Here is a 27,033-nt window from a genome sequence, read left to right as displayed (position 1 = left end):
TTAAGCTTTCACTTGATTGGAGTCTTCTTTCTTTCTGGTCAGATTCTGTTTGTTTTTCCATCTCTCAGCCAGCGGTACAAAGAAAAAGGAAACTGAAGAAAGGAGATAGCATGTGCCAGAGAAGTAGAAGGAGTTGGTGTATGTCTGGGTATAATCATGTAACCAGCCTAGGAGGAAAGGATTTTCTATTGATGAAGGAGATCTTTCTATTAGTAATCCTCAGCCATGAACTGCTTCTTGAAGGCAGGAGTCTCCTGTACCTACCAATCTATATTGTGACCCAGTAGAAAGTTCAGCTTCTTACCTGCCTTATTTTTCATTGATTGAGATCAGTCAGGTACACCTGAGTTATGGTTTGACCCTGTGGAAAAGTCACTGGGACCCAGAACTCATCTCCAGTCTTATAATGGAAGTTGGAGAAAATTAGGGACACATACCATTTCACTCTTCGATGGATTTTACTAGAAGGCCACTATCACAAAGGAAAAAATCATGAACCACTGCTATTTTCTAAAGAAAAAAATGAGAGAATGGGTTATATTTTTTTCTTTCACTGAACAAATATTTGAGCAAGGTGCTAGGTGTTGAGATAATGATGAGCCAGAACAGCTATGGTTCCTGTCCTCAGAGTTTACAGTTTAGTGGGGAGATTACTATTAACTATATAACTTAGACATGTGGTAAGTGCTTTGGAGGTTTAAGGTCTCAAAGTATATAAGAAGGAACTGACTACTGGGTCAAGTGGGTTAAATGATGATTCTAATTCCCCTTGAAATGTAAATGCTTTTTTAAAGCTGGAGTTGGGAACCCTCAAAATCTTGGCTAGTGGCACATACTAGAACTTCTTAAGTGAATTTTTTTTTTTTTTAATTTACTCTGCAGCAGTAAAGAATATGACTCAGTACAGTTTGCTGCAACAGCCTTGATGATCTGTCTTAAGACACCAGGACTTTCACCCACTATTGCGCAAAAGTCAATACTGATAAAGACAGATAACATCTTAGTCTTATTATGAAACTTCCTTTTAACCTCGTGGACTTTCTAAAAAAAGGCTTCAGGAATCTCCAGGGTCATTTGATAGCACGTTGAGGAACCACTGCTCAAGAGTGTTATATGCATAGCATGTTTGCAGTTGCAAACTTCCATGATGACTTTTACAAGTTTTTATACTTAAAATCCTAAAAAACCTTCAAAAGTTAGGGCTGTTATTCTAATTATTTATTCAAAAATATTGGTGCTCTATCTTAACACATTGCTGGGTATTGGGGATATACACCTGTGAACAAAATAGGTGAAAATATCTGCCTTCATGGAGTTTTAGTTATTTTGTTTTATCTGGTTTCAGTAGCTTCAGTTCCTGTTCACAATGTAATAAGTAAATGAATGGAATGTTTTATAGTTGCTTTTTACTTACCAACTCTATGTTTGATCAGTGACCCAATTAAATGTTAGTTGAAACTAAGCAAGAGACTGGATTGAAACTGACTTGGACAAGTTTTCGTATTATATTGATTGCGATTAACCTGTAGATTTCTAAGAACTAGGTGAGCAAACTCAACTACTCTGGAATTTTCTAGAAGGGAGGGGACTGTGGAAAGCCAGGAGTACCTCCTCCTCTTCCTTGTCATTTCTGCCTTAGTTCTACCAGTACAGCAAATTTACCATTAGCTAGCATATATATAACTTGTGAATTACAAGGCTTTAGGGATATCAGAAGTAACATTCTGGGAAAGATGGGGAATTCTTAGACAAGGAGGTAGATAAATGCTCTAAAATGTCAAGAGGGCACAGCAAAAGCTAGTGAAAATAATGCGCCCCCCCCCCCCATTTTTTAAATCCCAGGGGAAATAAAATAGTTTAAAACTGTTTAAAACTGCCTTAAGTTTCTAACACTTAAACACATACACATTTAAAGGGAGAATGTAGTTTCTGAAACAGACTAAAGATTAAAATGTATTCAATATACTTTCTTACCTGGGCAGGGAATCATTTAGCATGTTTTATAACTTTCTATATATTTCAATGAACAACCAGTTGGCATAATTTGTTTTAAGTATCATTTACTCCCTTCATACTTGATCATTGAGATTTTAGTCTTTTTAAATGCTATCCCTAATAAAGATCCAGTTGCTATTCAGTGGGATAATAGTGTGCGGTTCAGCATTAGTTTTAGGATGCTATTTATAATAACAAATATGAGGTGAGATGTAAGATGCAGAACTGTATCGGATTGCTGATTAATGATCTTATTGAAGTATTAACTGTCCTGTTAAGCTAAGATTTAAGTGGCTAGGTAAGCTTGGGAATTCATTGTTTCATTGACATCAAAACATCTGTTCCTTTTGGTTAGAATAGCCTTCCGCATCACTGAAAGTGAAAGACTATATATTTGGTCTGATTTTATCAGCTCTCTAGGTATATTTTTGATAACTATGAAAAATCTATATACAGTTCCACTTCTGGACTTAAAAAGCTTATTGCTTCTAAATGCATTTGTGCATGTGTGAGTGTAATATATTTTCATTTATATTTTTTACATTTTGTTTCATGTATAGGTTTTTTAAAGAAGATTGTATTTTTTTTTTTTTAAGGTTTATTTTGTATTCCTTCCCCCCCCCTGTTGTCTGCTCTCTGTCCATTCAATGTGTGTGCTGCTGTGTCCGCTTGCATTCTTGTCAGCGGCACTGGGAATCTGTGTCTCTTTTCATTGCTTCATTTTGCTGCGTCAGCTCTCTGTATGTGTGACACTACACCTTGCCAGACTGTGCTTTTTTTCACGTGGGGTGGTCCTCCATGTGGGGCACACTCCTTGTGCGTGGAGCTCCCCTATGCGGGGGGACACCCCTGTGTGGCACGGCACTCCTTGCGCGCATCAGCACTGTGCGTGGGCCAGCTCATCACATGGGTCAGGAGGCCCTGGTTTGAATCCTGGACCTCCCATATGGTAGGCAGATGTTCTATCTATTGAGCCATATCCCATTCCCATCATGTATGTATGTTTTTTAAAAAGTATTATTGATAAGTCAGTAGTCACTGAATTCTAACCATTTTAAATGGAAACTCACATGAACTGACATTCAAAAGACTGGATTCCTTGTGGTCATAGCAAAGCATTGTGAATGTCAGAGAAAGACAGAAAGAGCTTTATACACCAGCCACTATCAGGTGCATCCACTCTATGCTGAGAATTACTGTATGTAGCCAACACTGAGAAGTACGCTGGCAACTGAAACAGGCTATTTACGAAGCTGAATACTTCCGTAGGCATTTCCTCAGTATCCCCAGACTATCTGCATCCAAGACACCGTGGATACATGATAATGCAGATTCATGGGCTTCTTTTCAATCCTGCTTTTATCTGGGTGGCACTCAGTTGATTCTTACTTACACCAAAATTGTTGTCTGAGTTATATATTTCCTTATATCTTTGGCTATAATCCTTATTTTGAGCAGGAATGTCTAATAATGTTTACTGTGGTATTTTAAAACAAGAAGATTTGGCTCAGCTCCCTTAATTGCAAACCAGTTTTCTTAGAGCCAACAAGAAATTAGAATAATAATTTTGCAAGTTTGATATTTAATATGGTGTAGCAGTTTGAAATAGTTATGAATTCCAAAAATAGATAAGGATTATATTTGTAAACTGGTCTGTACCTGGGCATGATTAAATTATGATTAGGTCTTTGATTGGGTCATGTGAGTAGGCGCTAAGTCCCCGCCCCTTGGTAGGTGGGGATTCACAGATTAAAGCTATGGCAAAGACACAGTTGAAGTTTGATGCTGAAGTCTTGAGCTGGAGCATTGGGAAGTAAGCACACAGAGGAGCTTGGTTGTGAGGAAAGAGAAGCAGGCCCTGGAGGAGAGGAATCCTGAGCCCTGAGAGAAGCAAGCCCTGGGAAGAGAGGAACCCTGAATTTAGAGAGAAGCAAGCCCTGGGAAGGGAAGAACCCCAGAAACCTGAACTCTTGGCAGATGTTGGCAGCCATCTTGCCCCAACTTGTGGCAGTAGATTTTGGTGAGGGAAGTAACTTATGCTTTATGGCCTGTTAACTGTAAGCTCCTACCCCAAATAAAAACCGTTTATAAGAGCCAGCAGATTTCTTGTATTTTGCATCAGCACCCCTTTGGCTGACTAATACAGAATTTGGTACCAGAAGTAGAGTAATGCTTTTGCAATTACCAAAACGCTAGAACAGTTTTATAAATGGGTAAAGGCTGTTTTTTGGAGAAATTGTGAAGTGCTCGATGGAAAAGGCCTAGATCACTTTGAAGAGACTGTTGATAGCAATGTGGATGCTAAAGAGAGTTTTTATGATGCCTTAGAAGTAAATGATGAAACTGTTATTGGAAACTGGAGGAAAGGTGATCCATGTTTTAAAGTTGCAGAGAACTTAGCAAGATTCTCTCCTGGCGTTTAAGGGAAGGCAGAATTTGAAAATGGCAAGCTTGGGCTTTTAGCTGAAGACCTTCACAAAGTAAACTTGGAGAATGTGGCTTGGCTTCTGCTTGCAGCTTATAGAAAAATTCTAGATGAGAGAAATATGCTGAAGATTGAACTGTTGGGCACAAATAAAACAGAAACTGATTCTGGAAATTTCAAGCCCCTGGAAATCAAGCTTTCAGAAGATAGTGCCCCATGTAAGGACTTAACTAGGAACTTGTAAATCAGGATTGAAAATGCAGTTATCAAGGAAAGACTTGTGGAAAAGTCTTACTGTCTGATAGCTTAGACCCCTGCTTCTTGCATGTTAAACCAAAAGCTTTTTGAGAGAGCTATATGAACAAAATTGCTGTCAGCCTGGAAAAAAGGGACATTGAAAGGAGAGATTGAAGGGGAAATGACTTCAAGGGGAAAACAACGGAAGCTAAGATCTGGAATTAAGACATTGCCTTGGTCCAAGAGAGGAACCCTACCATCTGTATAGAGAGGATGAGTTTGCCCTGGCAGTTGAAGAGGGTGGGTGATCACACCTGATATTCCTGAGAGTTTTGCCACCCCAGGGTACAGAGGGGGTGGAGCATATTACTCAAGGATTAGGGAGGTTGAGGGGTGAGCCTGTCCCCCATGAGAGGGACAGAGAGGGGTGGGCCTGTCCCCCATGGAATAGGGAAGGCCAGGTGGTCAAATCCTTGTTCTGAGAGGGTTGAGCCTATATACCAAAGGTTAGGGTGCATGTTGCCTTCACCTAATTATACTAGGGGGCTAAGACTAACCCAAAGATTGAGTAAGGGTAAGGTGTGGCAGTCACCCCTATGTTCTTTGTGGGTGAGGTCTAGAGCTTGGTTGATACCCAGATGCTTGAATAGGGTGGAACCAAGGAAATGGCCACTGGACAATTTTGTGGAAAAGGTGGGTCCTCATGTGGCCCCAAGGAGAAGAAACCATCTTCAGAAGAATGACTCTTAGACTCTGAAATCAAATAGTGGACGCCCTGCAGGTTTACTGAACTATAGAGTTCCTTCCCAGTTTCTCCTTATTGTAATGAAAATATTTATTCTTTGTCCAATTTGTGTATTGGACGCAGATGAATTGTTTCATAGGTTTCAGAGGTCTATAGCAAACTATTTCTTTAAATTGACTATGATGTGATTTTAGTACTTGCATTATTACTGACTTAAGGTTGGTGGGTTTTTTTTTTTAATATTGTAATGTCTTTTTGGAATTCAGGGGGTAGAGTGTAGCAGTTTGATATAGTTATGAATTCCAAAAATAGATACTGGGTTATGTTTGTAAACTAGTCTGTACCCAGGTGTGATTACATTATGATTAGGGCTTTGATTGGGCCATGTCAGTAGGGCCACCAAGGGGAGGGAACTCACAGATAAAAGGCATGGCAAAAGACAGAATTGAAGTTTTGAAATTGGAATCTTGAGCTGGAGCCCCAGGAAGTAAGCACACAGAGGAGCCTGGTTGTGAGGAAAGAGAACCAGGCCCCAGGAAGAGAGGAACCCTGAGCCCAGAGAGAAGCAAGCCCTGGGAAGAGAGGAACCCAAGAAGCCTGAATTCTTGGCACATGTCAGCAGCCATCTTACTCCAAAACATGGAAATAGACTTTGATGAGGTGAGGGAAGTAACTTAGGCTTTATGGCCTGTTAACTATAAGCTTCTACCCCAAATAAATACCCTTTATAAAAACCAGCAGATTTTTGATATTTTGCATGAGCACCCCTTTGACTAATACATACGGGATTCTAAATTAATTATTTTTAAATGTCTATTTTTAAAGTATTCAATATCATTTATGGGTTAAACCTTTAAAAATGGTACCCATATCTCTGATATTGCTAACTTATTTGTTGAGCTGAATTATGAATCCTTTTCACTAGAATTATTTCTATAAATTTACTGTTGACCATCTTGTTAAAACTTGAAATACATCTCAGAAGGCCCTTAATTCCAGAGTTCCTTGGTGTTAGTTCGATAAGTGATTAAGAGACTAACTGGTGTAGAAGAACTTCAGCTGTTGGGCTGCAGCCCAGAGCCACATTTTCCTGGTATACAAAGACATTATCTTCTCATTCCTGGAGCCACTAGAGTACCTGGCAAGCCTGTAGCAGCCTTGGCCCTTTATTTTGGGTGTGCTATGCAAGTATTTTCTATATATGTCGTGATGGGAAAAGTCTTAGGAAGCAATGGTATAGCAGATTTAAATCCCAGGGCCTTTTATCACAGTAACTCTCCAAAGGTCCCATGGTAGAAATTTGTAGTAAGATTTACTGGGAATGCTTTCAGTATTTGCTCTGTTTTGTAAGTTTTATTAAAAGGATTGCACCTTGATTAGGATTTTTGAAGCTCAGTTCCTTGGCCTTGCAAAGTGTATTATACTTGTGAGAGTAGGACCATCCCACCCCCCTTTTTAAAAACCATAATAGAATACTATTTGGAATTTTAATTTTGTAGGTATTTTATCAATTTTAGGAGTATGGAGTCAAAGTAAAAATCTGTGAGGCTTTGTCATTTGTGGGGGAAATAATCACTGGATAAATTAATGATTTACATTAAAAAAAAATTTTTTTTTTAGCCTCTTCAGTGTGTAATATATTCGTCTGTATTTCCAGAGGTCAGAGAGAGAACTTTGCTCAGCCTCTTCATTTGTCCCCCACCCATCTCCTCCAGAATGAGTTTATAGCAGTCCAAAACGTTGAGGTGTTTGTTTTCCAAATAAAAGTTCCGGCCATAGGAAAATTCTCAACAGAGTTAGGTCAAGATGACTGATAAAACTGTAGAGGGAGGGCATGGATGGTCAAGGTGGGCTACAGTGGCTTTGCCAAATTTGTAATTAATGTGGAAGAAGAAGAATGTAGATTCTAATACTCGGTTTTAGAGGTCCTAGAATGTTGTCTTTAGTATAAAGTCCTAGCAAGGTTTGTGTCATAGTGAGTGCTCTGCTGTGACCCATTGAGCCCTGGGAAAACATTAAGAGAATAACTTGTCTTCTGTGTGTCCTATATAGCATCTGGCAGAATGCTGAGCTAACAAATTATTTGATACTTGTTGAATTAACACCAAGTTAAAATCAAGTAATTATTCATAGTGTTTATGGGAGTTTTCAGAAGACTTTGTGATTGATTTTTATGTATTTATATATTTCTCTGTATTAGCATAATGTATACATTCATCGGTTGGTAAGGGGGGTATGTGGAGAAGAGAAAAGTCAGTTTTATTTTACCGGCAGCTAAATGAACCTAGTTTGGTTGTTTTTTTTTTTTGTTTTGTTTTTTTTGTTTTTTTCTTTAATGAAACCGAGCTTTTAGTAGTTAGAGCTCATATATCAAATGCTTTGGATGCAAGATTAAGGATTTCGCATAGTAATTTAAGTTTTATGATTGTGTATTTGCTATTTTGCCCAGGCATTATATGCATATTTTTAAATTTATATTGCTTTCTGTGGGTTTACTTTTGTTAAGATGGGGGTCTACTAGAAATAAAATAAAGTTTTAAAAATATCAATACTTTCATCTTTCCACAACCTTCCAAGTCTAGATAATTTCCTTTTTGGTGCTAGTATGTACTAGATTCTAGGTGCTATCTACCAGTAAAAATAGCAGATTTATGTGGGTAAGTCAGGACCTTTGGCCTGAAAACCCTACGTCAAGAAACCTAGGACAACCCTAAAATTGACCTAGTCTAATGCAGGCCATATTATTAACTAAAATTGAATTTGTCACTGAGTATTAGAAAAATAGGGACTGTAGAATATGGTAGGCAGGACAATGCCCTGTAGAAGTGTATGCGTAGGGGGATAATTTTTAACTTTGAATCTTTCAATCCCTGTCAATTCATCAAAGATGTGATAAACAATTTGGTTGCTGTCATTTTTGTTATTATATTCATAGTTGAGAAAGACAAATAGTTTTATTGCACATATGCGCAAGTTATATTTTATAGAAATAAGAAAGTAGTTATTTTAAAGCATGTATAATTCCTGTGGGTTTCCTTTGTTCTTGTTCTTTCTGTGAATTATTAAAATAGACTATATGGCTTTTTTTTTTTTTCCATTTCATTTCCATGCTATAGAGAGGAAAATATTGTTCATATAATCCATTTTACCATTTTTAACTAGCGGTTTGACTGAGGATTATTGTGATACGTTTTACTGTTTGCCACATTCCTAATTAAGAATGCCTGTAGTTTTTTATAGTAACTTTAACTTTTGTAATTTGGTAATGAGAGATCTAGGTAAGTAAAAAAATTTGTATTTCATACAATTCTGAAGAACTTAGTTTAGTTGGGAATTTAATATTTTATTACCAGTGAGCCTTTTGACTTAGTTAAAGCTAAAGACAGTAATGTAACTGCTTGTATCATACCTGTTGAAAGAACTGAGTTAATCTGTAAATCAAAAATCAACATTTCTGATGCTCTTCGGTAGTTGCCACTGGGGTCAGAAGTTAGGAACACAAATTTGATGAAGTCCCCAATGTCATTTCACAGAGAATGATATAGGAGAAGGGGCTTCCAGAAATTCCTACCTTCAAAAGGATACTTCTAAGCAACTCGTGTTGTAGTCAGCAAGAGGTCATGGTATAGAGAAAAATATATAGCTGAATAATGTATTACCACGGTCTTGTTAAAAGATGCTGTGAACAACTCCAAGACTAAAAATCTGTACCTAATCTTTCAGCAACAGCCTTATCATTTCCTTTGACTTTTAATAGAACTTATAAAATTTATGATTGCCCATGTATTCTCAGAATAGTGAGTAGAAATATTTACAGTGAGTTAGCTCTCTTAATCCTCACTTTTTAAAAACTGACTCACAGTAAGAAATATATTTTACATTACATTAATGTGTGTATGAATTAAGAATTCCACAGTAGAGTAATACACTTTGTTTTCTAAACTGCTTTGTTGTAATCCTTTTTTATTGAAAAAAAGTAGAATGTAGGTCACAACCCATCAAATTGATTTCAATACCCAAAAACATACCTATTCTTTCTTCTTTCAGTTAATGGTCTTCACAAAACTTGCCTTGTCTACTCATATTTTGAACTCTTTAAACATTTTATTTTAAGATGTGTAAAAAAATGTAATATGTAAAATCTCTATAAATATGTTGTCATTTGTTACTTGCCTTTTTCATTTGATTAAGATATTCTCTTCCCTGATATTTGTTACTTCCTTTTACTTTTGGCCTAATAAACTGAAAAACTTCCAAAACAATTGGAACAACCAGTGAAGGAGGATCAAGATTGTAGAAATGCATCAGCGAACAGTATTTGAGCTATGTTTCTGCTTTCTACTAGCCTGGGCACTAACCATAGAATATCTGTTAGGCATCTGTGGTATTTGGCATCCTTTTGCCACTTCCCTGTATAACAATTATGGAGATGACTTTAAACTTCTAGCCTGCTTTCCAGGTATGAAGATGAAGACTACGAGTTAGTCTAATAAGGGATGTGTTCAAGAATGCAAATAAGGGAGCTGATTGTATATTTTTATAAATTTTCCCTTTTGAGTAAGTGTATCTGAACTGAACCTGGGAGTCTTGTGCTTTTTTTCCTCTCAGAAATGATTTTTGTTATTCTAAATTTATATACTTTTTCTTTTGATATTTGCCTTTTCTAAGTCTTGAGTTTATGGAGATGCATCATTATAAAACTTAGTTTCTAAAAAATGATCATAGGGCAAGTTAAGATTCCCCTCTCTGTCTCACTTTGGGACTGAAAGAAACACAACTTGAGTTTTATACTGAAATCCTTTCTGTGGATGATTGAAAGTAATATAATAATTCATACATTCAAATGCATTGAGAACCTATGGTGTGTAAGAGACTAATGTTTAAGTCTCTTCCTTAGAAATATTTCTGTGTGAATAGTCAGTCTCTTAATAGTCTTGGATTAAATGTTCAGCAAGCACAAAATGTCCAGTTTGAAAAGTGAATGTAAAAGTATACTTCAATCTTAAAATGAACTTAATCAGAGCTGTCCAGATTTTTACTTGTCTTTCTATACTTGCATTTACTATTTACTAGTGGCTCCAGATACCATCTCCACAAAATTTCTGACCTTTAGGCCAAGTATCCTCTCCCTTGGTATACAATATGAAGGACCACCATGTCTCAGAAGGAGCATTGGGAAGCCCTAGACGACTGTAAGGGTCATCAACAACAAAGGGATAAGACTCTCAAGCTCCATAGAAGTGACTCCAGCTTAGATGAAAGATGCTAGTGGTTCTTAACTTCTTTTTTTTTTACATCATGGCTCTTCTTTGAGAATCTGATAACATTATGACTTATCTCCCCAGACAAGTAGACATTTAACAGTCTGCTCCAAGACTCCCCAAAGAATATAAGAATCTGCTTAGAGCCTATCTGTTGAGTTAGCCCTCAAGCAGAGTCTCCTGTATTAGCGATGGAGAGTAGAAACAGGAAAGGCAGAAATAGTTTTAGTTTATTCAATCTGATATTGTCATTACATGTTACGGTTAATTATGGATCAGTGTTTTTCTTTTGTTGCTATAGAAATTTGCTCAAAATGTGGCTCTTACCTGCTATAGGTGGTCCAGGAAGGAGAGCCATCCCAGCAAAGAAACTAGCAAGTCCCAAAAACCTGTGTACTGTAGAATTCCCAGACATATCAACCTGTAGAGATTAAATTCAGTGTTAGTTATATTAAGATTTGAAGTTCTGTAGAGACCTGTGCCCATAAAGAGACAAGTGCTACTTACGTTCTCTCACATTGACTCGTTGACTTCTGAGGTGATTTGGATGACCTCTTTCCCCAGTGATAGAGAATTGAGGCCAAATAGGGAAGAGTAACTTTGTTCGCCAGGTAGTGTTTCCATTTTGTTACTAAGTAAACATTGGTTTTGGTTGTTTCTTTAATCTTTTAAGTTGACTGGGGTACTTCTCTCTGCCCTACCCCCAAACTGTGTTACCTCTCCTAGGTAATGTTATTCACATTCTGGCTGACGGTGGTATTCTTGGATCCACCTTATAGCTGAGTCCTGACAATGAGTTTATAAAATATCAGATACCACCAGAGTTGATTACAGCTATATAAAGCTTGATTTGTGTGTAAGTCTCCTATAGTATTGTAGCACTTATATTAACCTTGCTATCAGGCTAGAGGTTTCCCAGGGATTCTGTTCCAGAAAGCCTTGGGGACCTGAATCGAAGAAGATCTTGTCATAAGTATTTGTATTGATATTTCAGTCCCATTTGGTTCCAGGAATTTTAAGTCAATTTGGGGTAAAAATGGAGGAGATTTAAAAAAAAAAAGAAATTTCCTACTGAAATAGACAGGACCAAGGAAATAACCTCTACAAGAGAGAAGCCATAGTGGTTCAAGAAACAACTTTTTCTCTCAGGAACTCTTCAAAATTGTGTCTTAGAAGGAGCCAAAGAATCTCTGGAGCTGAAGGGGAGGAATGAACACAGCCTAACTTTCTGGGAGACTGATAAACAAAATAGGGAATCCTGCTGATCTTTTTTCATGTGTGTGCGCTTTCATTTCTTTCCTTATCCATGGGGACAGTTCTCTCACTATCCGTTCCTTCCTCCCCAAGGTAAGATGAATGACTACAGAATATAGCTGAGGCCATGGGTATGATTTAAAAAAAAAACAACACATTTTGCTAGAAAATGTGTATTCTATTCTGGAGAGATTATTACTGATACTTGCTTTTGCTAAATGTTTTAACAATGTTAATGAGTGTGTCTACTCACCAGTACAGGAAGTATCAATGCAAGGTATCCACCAGAGAAAATGGCAAAGAAGATGGAGTAGGTCATAAGTAGTGGAAATGTGGTGGCTAAAGGAGCAAGCAGGTTAGTGATGCCGCAGAGGATGAGGTAAGACTTGTGGTAATGATATTTCTTGATCCAGTCTTGATCAGCAACCCATCCAGAGATTATCTGACTTTGTTTCAGTGATACCTGGAACAGTATTGAACAAGGTCTTATGAAATCCTAATTCCATTTTCCTTAGCCCTTTGGAAAAATGTGAATATACAAGGCATCTTTTCTTAAGTAAAAGAACTTCATCCTCAGTATAGGACGTATGAAAAAACAACTTGGGTTTCATTCATCTGTTAGTAGCAGCTCCACATATATCTAATAGAATACTGAAAAGTCTCCTCCACAGTTAGGGAGAACACCCATCAAGTTTTTTTTAATTTTGTTTAGAAAACTCATCCCACCAAATGGAATCCCTGGTTACAAAGGACCCTGGGCTAAGAAGGCCTTTATTAAACTCTCAGGTCAGTGTCCTGGGGAGGTCATAAGGTTGAAGATTGAAGTATATATAATAAAGTCTTATGTTGGAAGAAAAAAAAAAGATGTTGGGACTCTTTCTTATAATTGCATTTGAGGTTTTTGTAATTAACTCCTCCAAAGGTCATTATGTCTAATTTGAAAATTACTTGGGAAGTCTGGAAATGGTAGGTCATATTGTGACCATCAGAGCTGTAGTGTAACTTGAATAGGACTTAAGAACTGTGTTTTTCACTCAGTTTCATGATAACAGAACCTTCATGTTCATTATCCCATTATTAGCAAATGTAGTTTTTAAATACTGAAAGAGACTTTCACCAGAAGTACCATGAGCTGTACTTGGTTTATTTTCTTCCTATAGTTGAAATATATAAATTGCTCTACAAAAGGGAATAAAAAATGAATACCACCATGAATGTAGTTAATACCACTGAATCGTACTCTTGAAAGTGCTTAAAGTGGGAAATTTTGAATTGTATGTATTACTACAATAAAAAGGAGAAATGCATACTACCATTTTGATATTTTCAGTTCTTTCCTAGGATACATATTGAAGCTTTGGTTCTTTAGTCCGGATAGCCTAATCTGATCTCTAAATGTAGTCTACCAAACAATTTTGTGAAAAAATCAGTTTAGCCATGTATCTTTTGCTTTTATGTACATAAGCACTGACAAATAGAATATCTTTGCAATTAGAATAGCTGAAAGGAAGTGCAGTCACTTAGGGGACAAACTTGGGCTTGGTAAATTTGATATTTACCAAAGAAAGTAGCAGGAGAAATGTTGATGTTGAACAACTGACAGTTATAATTAGAGCTAACCAATTCCACCTTGCGTCCCTTTTCATTTTCTCAGACTCCCTATTTTATCAGTTGAGAGAACCCATATTTCTTATGGATCAAGTATTCTCTTTTCAAATACATTTATAAATAATTAAAATGATTGTTTTTATTTTTAATTTAAATTATGAGCCAATACATAAGTGACTAAAGAATCATGTATCTTACTCTAAATCTTACTCTAAGTCCAGAGGAAAGTACCTACTAGTATTTTTTTTTCTCTCCCCCCCCCCCCCCCCCCAGTTGTCTGCTCTCTGTGTCCATTCGCTGTGTGTTCTTCTGTGACTGTTTCTATCCTTATCCGTGGCACCGGGAATCTGTGTTTCTTCTTGTGTCATCTTGTGTCAGCTCTCCGTGTGTATGGTGCCATTCTTGGGCAGGCTGCACTTTCTTTCACGCTGGGCAGCTCTCCTTACAGGGCGCACTCCTTGCGCGTGGGGCTCCCCTACGTGGGGGACACCCCTGTGTGGCAGGCACTCAGCAACTGTGCATAGACCAGCCCCACACAGGTCAGGGAGGCCCGGGGTTTGAACCGCAGACCTCCCATGTGGTAGGCGGACGCCCTATCCATTGGGCCAAATCCGTTTCCCCTTACTAATATTAACAGAACATTTATTGGATAGTTTAATATGGGCCAGACACTATTCTGAAGTCTGCATGCATTGCTTGTTTAATCTGAGCACCTGATGAGTGTAGGTACTATCATAGACAAGGAAATTGAGGTCACACAGCTAGGAAGCCTACAGCTGGAACTTGAACCTTAGAAGTCTAGTTTCAGACCCTGTCCTCTTCACTGGTACACTGTACTATCTACTTGCTTCCTAGAGCCACTGAGCACCATTGTTTTGTTTTTGTTTTTGTTTTTTTTTAAGGAGATACCAGGCATTGAACCCAGGACCTTGTACATGGAAGCAGGTGCTAAAACCACTGAGCTACACCTGTTCCCATGAGTATCAGTTTTTTGAAATTCATTATTTATCTAACAAATAATGTCTACTGTGTCCGATACTGATAAAGAAAATGAATAAGACGGTTTAGAGACTGTTGTCCAGTAGGGGGAGCCTGTGTGCAAGGTGCAGTGACATACCTCTGGCAGGGAAACTTGTGCTCGTGCTCCTCCAGCTTCAAAAACACTTGTTCTTCCTCGCCTGCCTACATACAGCTGCCTTTTTTTTTTTTTTTCTATTTTTTAAAAAACTTTTCAGCTTTTAAGAATTTAGTTTTTAAAATTAAGTCCATTTTTCCTTTTGGGTATGAGGGTGAAATTGGCTTTCTTACCAGCTGCAGAAATGAGGTAGGAGGCATCCATGCTGTCAATCCCCAGTGTCTTGGCTCTGGCTACCAGGTGAAAGGTAGGGATGAAATACGCTAACTGGCTGAGGAGAAAAGACCAGGTAAATATGTAGAAGAAAGGATTCTTAGAGAAATATCAAAGAATGTACAGCTCCACAAAATAGTCCTTTTCTCATAACTTTCTTTGTTGTTTATTAGGAGCAGTCTTGTCTTCTTAGGCCCATTGTTGAGCTCTTTGTTTTGATTTTCCGAGATTGTTGAAATTGTACTGGGTTGCCCAGCCCTCTGCATAGTGCTGTCCCTGATGGAAGACTTCTGGGTCTCATTGCAGTATGATGTTTCTGTCCTGTTCACTGCCTCAGGACCACTTGCAGATAAACTGCTATCTTCATCTTTAATGTCAAAATTACTCTTACTTTTGATATAGATGAGTCTCAAGAGCATACTGGAAGGCACCAAATTCATTATGATAGCTCCAAATAAATATAAGGGCACCTAAATAGACATTGAGAAGTTAAAAATAATCTCAGTTCACAATCCTGTATAGACTCAGAAAAGGCTCCATCACTAAATATTCAGTTAAAATTACTAAAAACACTACCTTGTTCCTCGGTTTAACTAGAAACAAATTTAAGTCTGTTGACGTAATTATTAGCCATATACACTGCTGTATTCTTTGGTGATAGAAAATCAGGAGCTGCATGAATAAATGGGATGAAAGGAGAGTGGTATTTTGCTAAAGTAAAAAAGAAAACACTTTGGAGAGGAGACATTTCAGATTTTACAGTGAATGTTTTATATGTGGATTTTAAGTTTGAAGTGAGTATAAAATGGGCACAGAAATACAGGATTAGGTAATGGGGATAATTTGGAAACTGCCTTAGAAGAAGGGACAACCCTATATCCCGTGACATATTTTAAATGCCTTGAAAGAAGACAGGTGCCAACCTTGCCTTTGAAGCTGAGTAATTGCTTGATTTCAGATGTCCTGACGAGAGCTGTGACTTGTGTATGCTGCATCTAGAGTGATAAAACAATCTATGGGTTCTGTTCTTCTATCTTACGTATTTTTCAACTAGTCCCATTCATCATTAATCCAGTGATACTTTTGACTTAAGAAATATCAGGACTCAATAAAACTGCTGTATAGATAGAAGCAGGCATATGAGTATTTTCCCCCAGTATTTTAGTCCAAATATATTTGTTATTCTAAGTACAAAGAAAATTGTGGGTGAATGATTTTGTATATTTATGAAAATTTATAGTTGGCAGTATATAAAAAATCTAAATATTAAGAACATACAGGAGGTTGGGGGTATATGGGAATCTTATATTTTTGAATGTAACATTTTTTGGTGATCTATGTGTCTTCAAAAAAATACAATAAAAAATTGATGGTATGGGAGGGTGGGGAGTGGGGTATATGGGAACCTCATGGGTTTTTTTTTGTTTGTTTGTTTTAAAGATTTATTCTTTATTTTTCTCCGCTTCCCCTGCCCTGCCCCAGTTGTCTGTTCTCTGTGTCTTTTTGCTGCGTCTTCTTTATCCGCTTCTGTTGTCAGCGGCACGGGAATCTGTGTTTCTTTTGCATCATCTTGTCGTGTCAGCTCTCCGTGTGTGCTGCACCATTCCTGGGCAGGCTGCACTTACGGGGTGCACTCCTTGCGCGTGGGGCTCCCCTACGCGGGGGACACCCCTGCGTGGCACAGCACTCCTTGCATGCATCAGCACTGCACGTGGGCCAGCTACACACGGGTCAAAGAGGCCCGGGGTTTGAACCACGGACCTCCCATGTGGTAGACGGACGCCCTAACCACTGGGCCAAATCCGCTTCCCATCATGTTTTTTAATGTAACATTTTGTGTAATCTATTAACTTTAAAAAGTAGTTAAATAAAAAAAAGGAACATCTATTTCAGTAAGTCTGATGGAGGAAGCTTTTTTTTTTTTTTAAGGTACATTTATGTGGGAAGCTGGCACTCAACTGCTGAGCCACACTGGCTTCCCTGAGTTGGCCTTTTCCTTTGTTTGCTGGTTGTTGTGTTTTTGTTTTTAGGAGGCACCGGGGAACAAATCTAGGACTTCCCATATGGGAAGCAGGCACTCAATGGCTTGAGCCACATCTGCTCCCCAGGAGAAAGAAAGAAGGGAGAATCCTTGTTTTTCCAGGGGTATCACTCACTAGCATGTTACTCCAGCTTCACAGGGTGCCCCCCGTGTCTTTAGGCATTGAACCCTGTGGTGATCTCTTAGTTGCTAATGTGAGCTGGTGAAGCCTGCAAATAGTTTCAGTCCTATCCTATGTATTCTCCAAGGAAGTAAAAAAAAAAAAACATGCTTACTTTGAAAGTCATGCCTATTTCCTTTGTGCTTTGTGAAATTGGTTGCTTTAGAAGTCTTCATGTCACTTCTAGTGACTAAATGGGAGAGACCTGAACATTAAATCTTACAGGATTGATAGTTAAGAAACTCAGAATGACTCACCTGGCCAGTCATAAAGATCTATCAGGAATTGCGTAAAAGGTGCCAACACAAATGTCACTCCCATCCCAGAGCAGGCAATAGCTGTAGAAAGCCGTAATCGTTTTTTGAAATATTTAGTGGTTACCACAGCAGCTACATGGTACAGGCACGCAGAACCCAAACCTAAAAGAAGCAGAAAGATAGTAGTTTGGAATCACTTTCACTTTAAGCATTATGGCACCAGACAAGATACTCTACTGAACACAAGATAAGTAGGCCTTTTGGATCCATGGGCAGTAAAAGTGAAGGTTTCTAGCTCTTTTTATAGTTTGATTTTTACAATGGACTCACCAGGTAAAAGTCCCGTAGTTACACAAAGAAAGGGAATGCTAGTAGCCCAGCTGCTGATCACGTATCCACCAGTAACAAGGAAAGCCCCAACAATGGAAGTAGTTTTCTCTCCAAGTATTTCATAAGTCATGGCGGTCAGGGGACTTGAGAGAAGACAGACAGGTAAATGTGCTCTGCCATCGCTTATCCTCTGACCTGGGATTTCAGTGAGGGACTGAAGGAAAACAAGAGGACCCTACTTTGGAATTTGTGTATCTTTAAAAAAGATGTTTAGTTTCTGTATATCCTTACTTCCACACTATTTTGCTTTTTGGAGTAAGACTTAAAGAGAATTTTAAATAAGCATGTTTGGAGAGGAAGGTACTGAAAATGTATTGTAAAATCACAAAAATGAGATGGCGTCTAGTGGCCTCTGACTAGAACAAGGATGAATCTGTTGATCTGCTCCACGGTGGAGAGGAATTGGATCTATGTTTTGAGGGTGATTAGAACTTCATGGTCTCACTTCCATTTGAGGGCCCTACAGCAAGGCATTACTGGACTGTGGAAAGAAACAAGACCTGAAGTATTGAATCATGGAATCAAAGAATGGTTCAATTCTTCGACTTACTGTGAAGCCTATTTTTCCAACTTAGTTAACAAGTCAAGTAGAGGCTAAACATTGCAAGTCTTCTCTTCGCTTTACACATTTATAAATTAATCTGAATTTAACAATGCTTTGTTTGGTCTTGCTTGACTGACAGGAATCACCTGGGAATTGCCCTTTTTCTTAGACAGCAAGCTTATTGTTGTCTTTATACCTGCAGAAAAAAGAAGTGATGACATGATGGATCCAATCCAGCCAGTTTGCTCTGAGGTGCTTTCAAACTCTTCTTGAAAAACCACAAATAAAATGGCAAAAGACTTGGTCATCCCGATCAGAAATACATTTACCTAAATCAGAGCAGACCAGAGTCTAAGTCAGGTGGTGAGTGAGTTATTACAGAGGAAGTTACAGCTGCTAGAGATGATGATTTCCCTGGCTCACTAGTGTTTACCAGTTTGCTTTACTGGCCTTTTACATTTTATGGTGGTGGTGGGGTCACTCCTTTTAGAGTAGTTAAGCATTTTACATGAGAGCATCCCCTGTAATCCTCATTACAAGGCTACAAAGAACGTGTCGGTACTATATTGTAGATCAGGAAATTGAGGTTTAGGAAGATTTGAACCCAGACTATCTGACTCCCAACCAACTATTCTGTTACAATAGCATATGTTAAAGGGACAACTGGTTCAAGTTGTTCGTGGGAGAAGAGCGTTTGTCTACACCAGAAGCTTCCTAACTTCCCCTTTTCCATTCCTTTTTCCAGTGGCATGGTTTTTAATTACCACTTTCTCTGTTCTCAATATGGCTATGCTCAGTGCTTAAGAACCATGGAATTCCTTGATTCCCTTTCGCTCACTCCCTTTTCTCTGCCTAGTCAATGTTTTTCCCCCATGTTTCTGCACTCCTTTCACTTTATACCTCCTCCCTGGACAATCTTTCACTCTCACGGTTTTAGTTACTTTCATTTATGTACTCAGCATAGGAGTTTGGGGTATGGGTTCTACAATCTTGGACCGAATCCTGGCTCTGCCTCCTATTAGCTGTGTGATCTTGGGTAAACTTCTTAACTTCGCAAAGGGCAATAAAAATGTTACCTAGCTCATAAGGTTGTAAAGATTAAGAAAATGCCAGTAAAATATTGAATGCTTAGCACTTAATATTCAAACCATTAATTATGATTTTGCTATCTTGTTAGCATTCTGCTTTCCTAAGAGCATCAGACACACTGTTGACCATGTCTTTCGAACTCAGGCTCAACTCTTCCAAAACTAAACTCATCCTTTCCTTATTCCCAGCCTCCTCTTTCTTTTCAGTTCTCTTGATTGGACACCTTAGATGCCTCCTTCCCTCATCTGTCCTTTATTAAATAATCATCAAGATCTGTTTCTTTTCATTCCCATTGCTGGACTGTATTTTAGATTTACTGTATCTTGTCTAGAGGAAGGGACTAAAAGAATTGATGATGCTTAGAGGTTCCAAAGTTGGTGGTGAGGAGAAAGTCCCTTAATGCTTTTTTTTTTTAATAAAGGAAGTACTGAGGATTGAACCTGGAACTTCACATATGCAAAACGGGTGCTCAGTCACTAAGCTATACCACTCCATATCTTTAATACTTTTTTCCCATTCTCATTTGATAGAAGGTACAAAACTTATTTGGAGTGAATAACCCTATGTACACCAGACTTACATGTTCAAAAGTGAAAAACATTTTATCAGGCCCCCTTTCAGGCAGTTGGTAAACATCATTTCCTCAAAGGTGCTTCTATCAGGAAATTAGCCTAGAAAATAGAAATCTCAAGCTATCTAGGCTTGTTTCAGTTATACTCTCAAAAAAGTGGTAGCTGTGTTGTCTGTGAGCAAGGAACACTAAAATGAGCTGTCAACCTGTAAAATAACCTTTCTCTTTCTCTTTGGACCTGGATTTTGTGCTATCATCTTCAGGATTCTGACCTCTGTTCTTAGACACCTGAATTTGGCTAGCTACTGTTCCCCAGTTCAGAACCTTTCTTCTTCTGATCCTCTTGTCTCAGCATAGCAACAGTGAATGGATATGACATGTCTCTGATAACTGGGTTTGTGTCTTCCACTGTGTTTATCAAGGCCAAGGGCACAAGTGGACCATAAGTTAAACCATAGACTTTAGCTAATAGTACAATTATAAAAATGTCATAACAAATGTGCCACACCAGTGCAAAGTAGTGGTGGGGTTGTATATGGGAATCCTATATTTTATGCGTGATTGTTCTGTAAGCCCAAAACTTCTCTAATAAATAAAAAAATAAAATATAAAGAAGGCCATGGGCAAAACATTTGCATTTATCATCACTCCCCACTTTAACTCAACCTTCCAACTTTGTTTCTGTTTTCACTTAAAGATATTAGAAGTCTTTCTCCCAAAGTCTAGATTTTCCTAGTAAGGCTGTATTATAGTACTTCATCTTTTGGCTTGGGCCAAGCTTGTTGGGTTTCAGTCCTGTAACCGGAGGCCACATCTGACATAATAAATGGGCTCATCCAAAAATAAAAGCCACTAGAAATCTCCAGCTCCCTCATTATTATCTTTAAAAAAGAAGTTGTTGATGTGGGAGGAGTGGGGGGTGTGGTGAGTGGGGTATATGAGAACCTCTTATGTTTTTTATTGTAACATTTTATGTGATTTATGTATCTTTTTAAAAAATAATTAAAAAAAAAAAAGTAATTGAGTTGAACCTTCGAACTCCCTCACCAGATCATTCTAATTAGAATATTTGTCTTAGGAAAGGGAGCTGGATCAGCCACAGTGACCTCTTTTGAATACAGACTTTGCTCAGAAATTACTCTCATTTAATAATAAACAGCCTCCTACTCTAGGTCCCTTTTATTTTTTTAAAGTTTTATTTATTTATTTCTCTCCCCTCCCCCCCTCCCTCCCCCCCCCGTTGTCTGTTCTCTGTGTCTATTTGCTGCGTCGTCTTTGTCCACCTCTGTTGTTGTCTGCAGCATGGGAATCTGTTTATTTTTGTTGCGTCATCTTGCTCTGTCACCTCTCTGTGTGGGCGGCGCCATTCCTGGGCAGGCTGCACTCTCTTTTGCGCTGGGCGGCTCTCCTTACGGGACTCACTCCTTGTAAGTGGGCTCCCCTACACGGGGGATACCCCTGCGTGGTACGGCACTCCCTGCACACATCAGCACTGTGCTTGGGCCGGCTCCTCACGGGTCAAGGAGGCCTGGGTTTTGAACCGTGGACCTCATATGTGGTAGATGGACACCCTAACCACTGGGCCAAGTCCGCCACCTCTAGGTCCCTCTTAATGTCACCCTAGTTCTTTCTGACTTTCACAGACAAGATTCTTTAAAGAACAGTCTTAGGTATTTCTGCTTCCTCTCATCCCACCACCATTCTGACTTCAGCCCCTACCACTCCACTGAAACAACTATTTAGGTTATCAGAGAGTTCCTTGTTGCTAAACCAATAGTACTTTTTTTTTTTTAAGATTTATTTTTTATTTATTTCTCTCCCCTCTCCCCCAACTCCTGTTGTCTGCTCTCTGTGTCCATTCGCTGTGTGTTCTTCTGTGTCTGCTTACATTCTTGTCAGTGGTGCCAGGAACCTGTGCCTCTTTTTGTTGTGTCATCTTGCTGCGTCAGCTGTGTGTGTGTGGCACCACTCCTGGGTGGCTGTGCTTTTTTTGCACGGGTTGGCTCTCCTTCAGGGTGCACTCCTTGCATGGGGCTCCCCTGCATGGGACTCCCCTACGTGGGGCCACCCCTGTGTGGCACGGCACTCTTTGCATGCATCAGCACTGCGCATGGGCCAGCTCACCACATGGACCAGGAGGCCCTGGGTTTGAACCCTGGATCTCCCATGTGGTAGGTAGGTGGACGCTCTCTCCATTGAGCCAAGTCCGCTTCCCTTAATAGTCCTTTGTCATTTCTGTGTGACCTCTCAGCATCCGCTCATCACTTCTGGAAATTCCTGCCTTAGCTTTGGTGACAGTATGCTTCTGGATTGCTTCTTTACAGTGTCTGCTATGGGCTCCTCTCCCTTGACTCATGCCCTAAACATTGATTTTCTCCAGGGTTTTGTTTTCATCCCTCTTCTCCCTGTCCTCCATGATTTTACTCACCTTGCCCTATAGTTCAAAGTACCATGTATGCTTGTGACTCATAAATTTCAGTATGCAGAGTTTGAGCTCCAGATGGACATAAACTGTGTTGCACACATTGTTAGTTACGTTACAAGTTCCTCAAACTTGGTAATGGAGATTAAGCCATCCAACCAATCTCCAGATTTTCTCTCCCTCTTCCTATGTTCTCCAAGTCAATGAATGGTATTCTTCATTCTCCAACTTGCCCAAGCCAGCAACCCAGGGCTCCATGACTTTCTCTTTCCCTGACATCTAATTGCTCTCCAAGTCTTGTAGGTATGCCCCTTAATATTGCTCAGATCTGCATTTTGTCTCCATCCCCATTGCTGCTGCCTTAGTTTAGGACCTTGCCGTTTTCTCACTTGGACCATTGCAACATCCCTCCAATGGATCTCTCATTTCAGGCATATCCCCAACCAATCATTATCCTACTTGCAGCCAGAGCTATTTTTCTGAAATGCAGACCTGATCTCATCACTCTTTAATTTTTTTTCATTAGCTCCTCATAGTCTCAAGATAAAAGTCTTTGTCCTCATACATGCCTATCCAATTTCATTGCCTGCTTTCTTCATAAATATGTCCATCGGTCAATTCATTTATCTATCCATCCACAAACAAGTGTAATAAAAATAGGGCATACTGTGTTCTAGGCTGTATACTAGGGGCTGGGCTTACAGTAGTAATTATACAGTGGTGAGCAAAGCAGATGTGGTTCTTGTTCTTAGGGAACATGCATTTTAGTAAGATAGGCAGAATACAGAAAGTCATTTGTCATACAAATAGAAAGTGGTAAGTGCTAGAAAGAAAACAATATTACAACAGGATTTAATTTTGACTTGGAGGTGGGAGGATGGAAGATTTTTTGGAAGAAGAAACATTTAAGCAAAATCTAATATCTGAGTAGAATTTAGCCTTTCAAAGGGGGGTGGGGGGGGCGGTGAGAGAGAGTTAGGGAAGGATTTGAGCTCTCTGAATTGAGGGAGTAACATGTGCCTAGACCCTAAGAAGAAATTAGTTTTTTTTTTTAAGGAACTAAAAGGTAATCTTACTCTGAACAAGGGAGGCGGTGTGGCCCAATAGTTTGGTGCCGGCTTCCCACATGCAGGGATCGGGTTCAATCCCCACCCTGTACCTCAAAAAAAGAAAAAAAAATTGGCTGAACACGTTTTGCCTTTACCCAATACCATTTGGGCCATTCACACATGTATTTTGCTTGGCTTCTCTTTAGTTAACACCTCAAGGTGTGAGACATCACCTGTTCCCAGAGACCTTCTCTGACTTCCTCTGCCTTTCCTTGCTTGAGGAGCACCTAGCAACTATTACTGTCCACAAACTGTCTTCCCCAATAACCTGTGAGCTCCTCGATGGGGGAGTTTGAGCTGTATCTGTCTTTATACTCATAATCCAGTGCAGAGCCTCTTAAGATATTGGCACTCAAATACTGAAGGAAGAAATGAATGGTGGAGATCTTTCTTCCCTACACATGAGGACATTTTTAGGTTTTTCCCAAAAGAAAAGTTGAAGGATAAAAACGAAAAACAATATGGACTAGCTTATTTTCCTTAAACTACATCCATTTACCATTTTCTTCTTGATATATAGAGTCTGGGTTTTCTTCCTATGACACCCCTCACCCCGTATACCAGTGTCTCAATTCTCTCACTGGGGAAGGGTGGATGGATAATCGTGGCTGCAGCTATATTTTACCTTTCCTGGGAAAGTGTATCTTCTATACACTTTTGTAATATGCATATACATACTCCCATTATCAGTTCAAATCGGTGATCTCAGCAATTATAAAAGGCTTCACCATTTTCCTACTTCTGGAGATTCCAACTGAGCAATTAATGGGAAATAGCTAATTCTCCCATCTTTGAGGAAAATTATAATTTGCTTTCCCAAAAAGTAGTCTGTAGAGCCTCCTAACCTCTATAATGTCAGCAAGACCTAACCAGATCCTCTCTTTAATGTGCTTCTAGGTCTCAAGATAAATAGAAATGAGGAATGGCCTAAGCCAGTGTCCCTAACAAAGCCCCATTCAGGAGGCTGTCTCAGTATTAAGATCCTTCTCCCAGCTCCATGAAGGACACAGTTACCAAGCTTGGTAGCTTCAAGGTTATCACATCTTTAATTTAAGCCTTATTGGTAAAAAACAAAAAACAAAAAAAAACCCCAGAATTTCTTAGGTTAGCTGAAGATAATATAATAATTGTATAGCTTAGAACACCTACATGTGGTTACTTGATGCATGCATTATCTAGGATCTACCTGGACAGAAGTTCCTTTTACTCTTCCCCTATCAATAGGTGTTGCTGGGAAAACAGGTAGAAACAGCATGTTTTGTCCATGTAGAGTTCTTTTCTACATGGAAAGATATGTTAAGGGATTTTAAATTCTAGTCAGTGGTCCTCAAGGTTTTGGAGGATGTGTAAAATACTAAGAACCAGTTGCCTTGCTCATTTCATTCAGTATTACACATACAAAGGAAAATTATGGCCCAATATACCTTGCTGTAAACGAGACTTAAGTGAAAGTCTGAATTTACTAAACAAATGTGTGATTTTTCTGTAAAAACATTTATAGCTTCTCTACTAGAAATAATAGCAAAAGACGCAGCTTACAGACTAATATGTTACTTCCCTGAAATGGATGCTTTTTTAAATAGGGAGCTCCAGAAGAACATTTAGTTTTTGGATTTTTCACTTATCTTTTCAGGAGCTCATATGTTGTAGAAAAGTACACTTGTACTGTCAAGCAGAAACAAAAGCATAGTTGTCTAAGTATCCTCATGACCACTGTGAGCAGAGAGCCCTTGAGTTCATTATTAATATTTTGAGAATCTGGTGTATTTTTTATGCTTTATATTGTGTCATACCCAAAATATGGGACACTTTATTAATCTGGTTATTACGTGGTGTTATATTATTGGGGAGAAAGGTGAGAGAACTAGATGCGCCTCCTCACCAACAATGCCAGTTCTTCAAAGCCCATGATTTGGGGAGTTCAGCCCAGCACAGGAAAAGCTTTCAAACTTAGGGCCATCCTTAATTTCTTTATAAGTAACATTTCTGGAGGATGAAAAAAATTCCACATTCTTTGATAATAAGGCTAATGTTTAACAAATTGTCTTCTAGTTAGGAATTTTTATTTACTTAAATCCTGGCTGGTGACCTCTGTCTTGTTTCCCCCTTCTCCATCATTAGGGAAGAAACATGATTTTCTACCCTTTTTATAGAGTTCTTAGTTATGAACATTGTGCATCGCAGAATGGTTAGTACAGGGCCTGCACTCCCCTTACTCTTCCTGTAGGGCTGAGGAAATTCAGGAAGGAAAGGATGTTTGTGTGAGTACATTTCTGAGATAATGAAAATTATTTGGGAGACACTAAGAGGATTGTAGAGCTGGTGCCATTCTGCAAGGTTGTTTAGTAGGATACATCTGCTGTGGTATTCACCAACATTGTAGAAGGGTGTGTTGATGACTTAGATCACCACTTGTCAACTAATATCCCCAAGAGCTTCTGGAAGGACACTGGAAAGAAGTTAATAATTGCTAATGGATAAAGGAGAAAAACTAACTCCAGTTTCAGAATTTACATCCTTCTCTCGCTTTGCAGACATATCAAAATATGGACTAATTCTAGCATAAGATATGGTTGGTGGGGGTGGATTGGGAAGTAGACAGTAGGTAGGTCATAGAGAAAATGTCCCTATGCCATTAGTGAAGGGGTCTCTGGCCAGCAGTGTTATATATATGCTGGGAGGAACCAGGGAACCCACACCCAAAGCCCTTTTGAGACACATGCTGACTTCCTAATGCCACCTCCAGAATGGTTAAAAGTGTGATTGTCCTTAAATTCTTGTTGCCATGCAGCCAGGACAGAGCTGGTGATTGTGATTAGAGCATTCTCCACTTTTAGGGGTGATAGGGAGAAAGGGTAGTAGCATGAGAACACTTCTGCTTTCACTGAAGGGGGACATTTTCAACATTCTCCTGGGTTCAGTAAGTAAGCCGCTGACTTCAGTTATTGGCAGTTTCTGATCTTGTTCTGGTCCCTTTCCACTCAAATACCAAGAATTCCAAAGGTGATCTTCTTGTTAGGCTGTTGCAGAGAGAAGATTCTTTCAGGAGTTGAAAGGGGGAAAGGAGATTCTCACCAGGAAGAAGTGAAACACAATCATCCATCCCCATCCTCCATCCAGGGTTTTAGTGTAAGGTCGGGCCTACCCCTGTCTCTCCGGCACGATGCTTCGTCTGAGCACTGTGACAAATCCAAGACACAGTTGATTCAGTGACCAAAAACCTGATTCAAACTTTTAAACTTGATTACTCTCTGTGATATAAAACCACTTACATTGTAGTTTTTAAAAAATAGATTATTCCCTAATAGACTTTGTAATGTCAGTCTCAGAATTCAAATTCAGTCACTGGTTCTGTATCCAGTGCCTCCTAAAGAAGACAAGCAAAACAAACCAATTCAGGGGAGCCAGTGTGGCTCAGTGGTTGAACGCTGGCTTCAGTTGAAGAAATTTGAATGTGGACTGCCTTATAGCAGTGTACCAATGTTTAAATCTGGTTATGGTGATGGTCTTTTGGTTCTGTAGGAGAATGTTCTTGTTTGTAGGAGATACATGCTCAAGTATTACAGTGTGAAACCAT

At 39.0% G+C, this 27,033-nt stretch overlaps 1 protein-coding gene across 1 annotated transcript; it reads right to left on the bottom strand.

Annotated features, from left to right (window-relative positions):
• SLC16A4 (solute carrier family 16 member 4) lies at nt 1-27,033 on the bottom strand. Its single transcript, XM_023588568.2, is given in 11 exon segments — nt 1-167; nt 10,991-11,084; nt 12,171-12,366; nt 12,368-12,380; nt 14,834-14,974; nt 14,977-15,339; nt 17,329-17,493; nt 17,662-17,804; nt 18,437-18,594; nt 26,532-26,635; nt 27,021-27,033. Coding segments are annotated over 11 exon segments (1,557 nt in total).

Source organism: Dasypus novemcinctus, chromosome 9 (assembly GCF_030445035.2).
Source record: "Dasypus novemcinctus isolate mDasNov1 chromosome 9, mDasNov1.1.hap2, whole genome shotgun sequence".
NCBI classification, from domain to species: domain Eukaryota; kingdom Metazoa; phylum Chordata; class Mammalia; order Cingulata; family Dasypodidae; genus Dasypus; species Dasypus novemcinctus.
The sequence above is the reverse complement of the archived record's forward strand: the minus strand, read 5'-3'. Positions and strand labels throughout refer to the sequence as shown.